The sequence below is a fragment of the Mustela nigripes genome, chromosome 1, assembly GCF_022355385.1.
Source record: "Mustela nigripes isolate SB6536 chromosome 1, MUSNIG.SB6536, whole genome shotgun sequence".
NCBI classification, from domain to species: domain Eukaryota; kingdom Metazoa; phylum Chordata; class Mammalia; order Carnivora; family Mustelidae; genus Mustela; species Mustela nigripes.
The window spans coordinates 31,688,952-31,697,249 of NC_081557.1; the positions used below are offsets into that span (position 1 = coordinate 31,688,952).

Below are 8,298 nucleotides of genomic sequence, written 5' to 3' on the forward strand. Positions count from 1 at the left end.
TCACAGTTAGACTCCCAGGTATAATGTGAGTAACCAACTGGGAACTTCTCTGGCCAGTAAATTTGGATTTCCATGTATTCTATTTTCCTAAAGTAGGACACACCTGCCTTGTTGGCTCGAGAAGCCTACATCTCAATTACGAAGATGCTACAAGTAATAGTGGCAGCCAAGGGGACATGTTTCCATCTGCAGGCAGAATCCCTAATGACTTGGTGCTGTCTACACAGATATGGCAGTGACTGGCTACTGCTCTGAGCCCAAGAGCTAAGGACAAAAGGATAGATCAGCCATAGGGTCCCCGCATGCCCTGTCCCCAAGCCTGCGGCCAGCAGGCTGCTTACCTGAGTGATCATCGGAAAGCCCATGATGAAGAAACAGATACAGCAACCCAGAGTGAAGACCGGCTTGTGTGTGCGCAGGTACTTGGGGAACTCGTCCGAGATGGAGGTCACGATGGTCTCAATGGTGGCAAACTGGAATGGGGCCAGGAAAGGAGCAGCTCAGACAAGCCACCCAACCCCAAAGCTTCCCAAAGTCCTTTGTGTTTCCCACCAGGGAAAGCGGTACAAGTATGAGGTTCGGTTCTTAGGACTCCCTTCCCCTGATGGGTCTAAAGGGCTTTGTTGGAGTCCAACCCACAAGGCCAGCAAGGGGGATCCACCAGGATGTGAGCTTGGGAAGCTGCCTTCCCAGCCCCCAGAGACCGCGCTCACTCATCCATCACGGACTCTGAAGCTTCACTTTGTATTCATGAGATGTAAATTCCTTTCCTCCAGTTTACCTCGAATTTGATCCGCTGCTTGAGGAAAAAACCCTTTTTGCACCCAACCACTAAACTCTCTGAGTACCTGTCAGTAAGATTTGTGGCAGTCGCAGCCCCGCGGCAATCTCCCTAAAATCGACTTCGTGTTATTCTCCCTGATCCAGCCCCACAGCATTTGCATTGGCAAAATAACACCAAAGAAAGGAAGGACCCGGGCTAAAACCTGCATGCGGAAGCGAGGGAGGAAGGGATGATGGCTGCTTTGCACTGTCCCATGAGTCACCCACAAATACAGAGCCATGCTGAGCCCCAGACAGACCTCACCATCCTATATCACCCCGGGGGGAAACATGTGGGGACCACCAAGCCCACCCCTGCCACAGGCTGGATGCAGGATCCAGGAAAGGGGGGTCTCCAGGCGGAGCCTCAGGTAGGTGTCAAAGGGGGAGGGGCTTACCATAGTGTCAAGTCCAAGAGTGAGGAGCATCAGGAAAAAGATGATGGCCCAGAATGGAGAGAGGGGCAGCCTCGTTAAGGCTTCTGGGTAAACCACAAATGCAATGCCTGGCCCTGAAAGGAACAAGAGAGATGATTACAAACAGGCCCAGCTCCAGGCCCCCTCTTCCTGGAAGCCCACAGGGGGTCTCTCCATAGACATATCATATGTTACTTCTGCCGGTTATTTTCCCTCATCTCCTTTCATTTTCCCAATTAGACCTCAAGTTCCCTGAAGCGAAGGACCAGGGGCATCAGGTCCACACCTTGGGGAACTCAGAGATAGTACCAAAGCAGACTGAGTCCAAAGCCAGGCTGTGTCTCATGCAAGCCCCATCTCTGTGTTGATGAGTTGGGGGAGCATCTAAGAACCACCCTGTAGAACAGTGATTCTCATCCAATGGCAAGTACAGCCCCCCACCCCCACCCAGGGGACATTAAGCAATACCTGGAGACATTTTTGACTCTCACTACTGGGGTGGGGGGGGTATTATTGACATCAAGTGGGCCGAGGCCAGGGATAAAATGCACAGGACAGTCCCCACAACAAAGAATTATCCAGCCCAAAGGTCAAGAGTGCTGAGATTAAGGAATCCAGCTCTATAGGCTAGACCGTGCCCAGAATGACACCATTCCCTCCGTATTTGCTTCTCCTGGAGAAGCTTTTTGCATAAATCATGAATCCATCAATCACTCTTATTATCGTGCCCTATAAAGGGCTACATCAATCCACCGGTAACCAGTCAGGGAGAGGGGGATGAGAGACACAGCATGAGGGTGAAGAGTGTCTGGGCTCTCATGGTCAGACAGATCTGGGTCCAAATTCAGACTCCATGACTTACCAGCTATGCAACCCTAGACGAGTCATTTCATTTCTATAAGGCTCAATTTTGCCCATCTGCAAAATGGGAAGAGCAATAGCTCCCCCACAGGGTGTTTACGGGGAACAAATAAGAGAGCACAGGCAGAGCATGAGACCAGTGCCTCGCACATCTGGAGCACTCACAGAATATTCACTTTTAATAGGAGCGGACAATGAACTTGGACACGAGCTTCAGGGTCTTCCACAAATCCCACAAGCAGTCTTGGCGGAGGATGTCTAAGGGGCCATTTCTCCGGCCTCGCCAAGCCTGCCAGCCCTTCCTACCTGCCTCACAGACTCACTGGGAGATCACTGGGACCCACCATGTCCAAAGACCCAGCAGTTAGCATTTCCTTGTAAACAGAAAACTAAATGATAAATCAGGGGCAGAGACAAGCGAATGCCGGGCTAATCCGCAGCCAGCGCATGCCTGGAAACCAGATTATCACAGCACCTAGAGTTTTCATAACTCAAGCACAGCAGCACATTTTTTTTTTTAAATTTAAGATTTTGCTTATTTTTTAACAGACATAGGGAGAGAGGGAACAGAAGAAGGGGGATGGGAGAGGAAGAAGCAGGCTTCCTGCTGAGCAGGGAACCTGATTCGGGGTTCGATCCTAGGAGCCCGGTGCAGGGCTCAATCCCAGGACCCTGGGATCATGACCTGAGCCAAAGGCAGATGCTTAACCACTGAGCCACCCAGGTGCCCCAGCAGCACTTTTTTAAACTGGAATTTATCAGGTTGTTAGTTCTTAATGCTGCCGAGGGCCTTGGGGGTATTTAAAATAGAAAGCCTTGAATGCCTAAGACAGCCCCGCTTTATGCACTTATCTGACCAGACCATACTGCCCGGTTCTGAGGGCCCCCTGCGTGAACCATTCAAGTCTGTATTAAAGTACAGTTCAGGGGTGCCTGGGTGGCTCAGTGGGTTAAAGCCTCTGCCTTCGGCTCAGGTCGTGATCCCAGGGTCCTGGGATTGAGCCCCGCATCAGGCTCTCTGCTCAGCAGGGAGCCTGCTTCCCCCTCTCTCTCTGCCTCTCTCTGCCTACTTGTGATCTCTGTCTGTCAACTAAATAAATAAAATTAAAAAAAAAAAAGTACAGTTCAAAACAGCTCTCAAACGCAGAACACTGAGGAAGCCAGTTCGGGGCTCTGGTGACAGCTGGGGCCATAAAGTGGATAAGAAGGTCCTGAAATGGCCACTACCAGAGCACCTCACTGATTGCTTTAACAGGATTTGGCCCTTTGGGTTTTCCTGCTTTTTCAAAAAGGCAGGAAATGATTTCAAAACACCCGGTTTTCTTCAATTACATCTGCCTCCCTAGAGCACCCAGGTGAAGGCATCGTTTCCAGCAAAGTCAGTTTATCTAAGACGGCTGGGGAGTGGATTATTAAAATACATTTTTATATTAGTTTGTACAACTCAGTTTGGTCTTTTGTTATGTTTTACTGGAAAAAGAGATTGGCTGAGTCCCAGCAGAGCTTTCCCTAGATGAGGCCGGGATGTCCTATATGGCTGAGCCCTATTCGTCTCCTCTCCCACTGGGAAGCAGTGTAAGTATAGCCCAAGGGCTGATAGGCAGGCTCCTGAGAGCTCCCCCTCCTCCTGGGACTGCAAAACCAGCTCCGCCTCTTCCCAGCCAAGAGACCTGAGGTGTGGCTGGTTCTCTCTGGGTGAACATCAGTACATTTGCTTCTATGAGATGTAAATATATGGATACCAAAAAAGGGCTTCAAGCAATGCCTAGACCTGGTAAGAACTCAGGAAACAGAGATCATTCGTACTCTCCTCCTGAGAGGGGATGAGAGAGGTTCTGCATGTCAGCAGCTTGGACAGGAGGTCTCTGGCGTCCTGTCTCCCAGAGAACCACTCAACATAGAACCAGAGCTCTGGTCAGCGGGGGACCTCACCATCTCCGCCCACTGGGGAAGGGCTCTCTGCTGTGAAGCCCGTGACAAAGGGAGGAGTTCTCGGGGAAGACACTGCTGGACTGCTGGACTCTTGGAAGGAAGAGCTGGCCTCCATGTGAGAGACACAGATGAGGGGACGGGCAGTCCCTGTTTGAGAGTGTCCTTTCTCATCAGCGGTGTCTCTGAATGGTTAGGGACCCGGACCTGGAAACTCTGAATCCAATACGCACGTTTGTGTTCACGCACTGCGGTCTAACCCAGGGCCTAACCCAGTCCTTCTGCGGGAGAAAGAGCATGTCTGCTGCCGGTACGGGTTCCGGGTGGATTTGGACTGTGAGTCTCAGCTCCACAGGCAGTAAGGAAGGTAGTTGGCGAGTGACCCTAAAGGCTGACTTCCCAGGGACACTGGGGTGGCTTAGTTGGTTAAGCAAGTACCTTGGGCTCAGGTCATGACCCCAGGGTCCTGAGACTGAGTTCCGTGTAGGGCTCCCTGCTTAGTGGGGGGTCTGCGTCTCCCTCTGCCTGCCCCACCCCCTGCTGGTATACATTTGACAAATAAATACATAAAATTCTTAAAAAAAAAAAAAAAGTTTGACTTCCCAGGAAGGTATTTTTCTGGACATGCCCCCTTTCCTATGCTCATCGCAGAAGCAGAGGACAACCTGGGGTCATCACCAATCCTACCTGTGTCCCCTCAAAACCGACTGAAATTTGAAGAAAGGACATTGACAGAAATGCCTTCCCTGAGAAAAGAACCTATTTTGGACTAAAGACCAAAACACAGTTACTGACATTGGGTCAGCAAACAGGTACTGATGGTCTGCGTGCCTGTGTTGCCCAGCGAGGAGGGAGTGGGGCTGGCGTGGACCGCAGGCCCGTCCCATACCCCCGCCCCAGATTCTGTAGAGCCTCCATCATCCCTGAGAAAATCAGACATCTTGTAAGTCATGTCTAAGAATGTGTGTCCTCCCAGATGAACAGGGACAGCTGCCCCACAAGGTCTGACAGGAGGCCTCATGAGCCAGTGTCCCCTCCCCTGTCCCTGTGCTGGTGACCATGAGAAACCGCCACACACTAACACAAGGTGTTAGAACCAGTAGGAAGTGTTCTCCTCCCCCACTTAAATCAGAAAAAGTGAATAAAATCTGGAAAGGGGCCAGCTCAGAAAGAAACACGGGCAATTGTCTTAGTCTTTCTTTGCAAAGAGAAAACAAAATCCTGTTCTAGTGACATGTGTCCCCAAATCTCATTCCTGGGGCAGGAAGGAGCTCAGAAGAGTGAACTAAAGTGACCCCACATCTCAGGACTCCTCGCCCCGACAACACGGCCACTGATTCCCAGGGAGCTGGGCTGTAATGTCGCAAAAGGGACAAACACCTCAGGTCTGCTGGAAAGTGGGGCAGGACCTTCCTGCTCCAGCAACTCTGCCGGGAGGAAATGAGGACAGCTGGGGCGGCGAGGCACCCCCAAGCCACCCGCCCCCCCGGGAGTTGTATGTGGGGGGGTGTCACTCTCTTGAAACGCCCGTTAAATGCAGTGCTGCAGAACCAACATCCCTCGGGGTTTAACACTCTTTCCAGGGAGAGGTAATTACCCCCCTGCAAGGTGCCAGTTCTTAACTCTTCGAGGCACCGCACTGGCAGCACTGCTGAAGCCATAATTAATGACCCCTGGGGGGCCAGCCGAGAGCCGGCAGCCCACCAAGAAGGTGACATTTCCAGGGCTTTGCTCCCTCCTGGGCTGGCATCTGAGCCGTCATCTGAGAACGGCAGTGAGCTCCTCCAACAAAGGCAATGGCACGGAGAAGCTGCCCACAGGGACACACTGCGGACGGCCACGTCCCCACACGTCCCCGGCCCGGTCCTGACACTGAGGCGTCCCATAAACATCTGATTAGAGCATGATCGTAATAACGGGCGACGGCCACAGTGAAATCTGTTCATCACAGAAACCTAGTAAACACCCCAGCCCTCGTGCGGTTAAGGCTGGGTGGAAATAAGAAAGAGTCAAATAAAACTATCCAGCACCTCCTACAAAAGGCTGTGCGAGAAATACAGACCCAGTGAGAGAAAAAGGAAAGCTCCCTACAAATTCGAAAGTTCCATACAACTGTCAGCCACTAATATAGCGATCATTTGGGTAGAAAGTAAACATTCTACTTTCTAATTAAGCAGAAGGTCCTGAGAGCACGTTTGAGCTAATCATTAGGCCGAAAGCGCTTTGTCAGGAAAAGGCTGCTCGGAAGTCAGTGCTCCTGCCCAGCATTGAACTGGGTTTGTCCAGGCTGCTCTGCAAGGACAGCAGCCTGCAGGGAGCGAGGCCCACACCAGCTCCAGGGGCACTAGGTCGCCTGAAGTTTAGGGCCCTACCTGCCCTTAACAGGTGCAACAGGTGTAGAGCTTACTTACTCGGGGTGGAGCTGACTTACGAGAAGAAACAGAAGACAGAAGAGAGGAGAGGGATGCAGGAATGCGGCTTTTACAGCAACCCCTTTAGTGAGCCACCGGTCAGCTCTAGCCCTGCCTGGAGTCTCCCAACAAAGGGACCCCGGGCTGTCCCACTGTCCCTTCTATTCCAGAAGGCCAGCTTCCCACGAGAGCATAGGTCAGGAGCTCAGGAGGTGACCTTACCTTGGTCCGCCACGTTCTCAATGTTAACCTTGCGTTCGTTGGCCATGAAGCCGATCACCGAGAAGATGACGAAGCCGGCAAAGATGCTCGTGGCACTGTTGGTGCAGGTTACAATGAGAGTGTCCCTGAGGGAGAGGAGACGAGAGTGTGCCATTAGCTGTGCTTTGTGAGTCGGAAGGGACAAGGGGAAGGACACATAAACGCATGCCCGTGTGTTCTTATGCACACATGTTGGTGAGTCCATGTTTGCTTCTACATGTTTTCACAGTCCTCATCAAAGACCTCCTGGGGTCAGTTTTCTAAGCACCGAAAGGCTCAAAAACATTTCTCCAACTGCCCTGCTCCTGGGCCTCTTGGTCCAAGCTCAAGCCCCAGGCACTCTAGAGCCCGGGCTCTTGTCCTCCAAGGGGCAGAGGCAGGACTGCCCATCAGAGCAGAGTCAGAGGGGATGGAGCCTTTCAAGGACTCCCGGACAGGAGTCATATATGAGAGAAGAGAAGGCGGTGGGATGTGAACGGCCACCAGGGTTTGAGGACAGCCTGGCTTTGGAGCACCCAGAACCCCAGGGGTGAGGCAGGGGAGACCAGCCCTCTGCCTTCACCCTGGCGCCCTCTACTGGTAATATGGCTGCAGTTTCCCACCGGCTGGCCGGCCACCCTAGACTGGAAAGAGAGGTCAAGCCAGATGGAGCCTCAGAGAGGATTCAAACCCTGATCCTGCCCCCGTTGGTGGGAGGACCTGGAGCAAGTCACTGCTTTCCACGTGATTTTAAATGGTGGCACTGACCCCACCTTTCTCACGGATTGCTGTGCGCAGAGCCTGGCCCAGAGCAACTGCTTGGTGAACAACCCACCTTGTCTGACCCCTTAGTTTACTAATGAGGAAACAGAGGTACAGGAGCAGGGAATGGGTTCATTCATGGTGGGTCAGAATTTGAATCCAGACTCCCTGTCCAGCCCTGTGTTCCTTCTGCTACGCCGCAGAACCTCCTTTCTACCCAAATGCAAAGCGATGCGACCCCTTGGACTGTATTCAGACGGGTTCTGGGGTCACACATTAATAAGCAACTGTGACCAGCAAGGTTCACACACCTTAGCTGGCATTCTAGCTGTTACGGGCTGAATTGTGTGCCCCAGCATTCTGTGTTGAGGTTCTAACCCCCAGTTCCTCAGAAGGTGACTGTGTTTGGAGACAAGGTGTTTACACAGGGAATTAAGCTAGAAGGACGTCATCGGGGTGGGATGGCCTCCAGGGTGACCAGTGCCCTTGCAAAAGGAGGAGAAGAGGACACAGATACACACACAGAGGGAAGAGCACGTGAGGACGCGGGGAGCCAGAGAGAGAGGCCTCGGAAGAAATCAACCCTGCCAAACCCACAATCTGGGACTTCTGGTCTCCAGAACTGTGACGAAAGGAATGTCTGCTGTTTAGACCACACGCGCTGTGGTATTTGTTCCACAGCCCTCGCAAGCTTATACACAGGCTCTCTCCAGCCTGGCCTCACCCGAGCCCGGCCCGGTTCCTTCCAGCCTCGTTCACACTCCTTCTGCTCCAGGGCTTGAACCTGCTCCCACCCACATCTCCATCACGTTCGCACTCACGCCCCCTGCTGGCTGTTCCCGCCACGTACCGTGTCC

The 8,298-nt window shown here is 52.5% G+C and overlaps 1 protein-coding gene across 2 annotated transcripts in view; it reads right to left on the reverse strand.

The window, feature by feature from the left end:
- SLC6A5 (solute carrier family 6 member 5) overlaps positions 1-8,298 on the reverse strand; it is a 57,054-nt gene that overhangs the window by 18,258 nt on the left and 30,498 nt on the right. For both annotated transcript variants that reach the window (XM_059407037.1, XM_059407046.1), the window contains 3 exons: positions 6,662-6,786; positions 1,221-1,333; positions 342-473 (listed from right to left, as the gene is read on the reverse strand). In XM_059407037.1, coding sequence (XP_059263020.1) covers positions 342-473; positions 1,221-1,333; positions 6,662-6,786 — 370 coding nt within the window. The remainder of the gene's footprint in view (positions 1-341; positions 474-1,220; positions 1,334-6,661; positions 6,787-8,298) is intronic.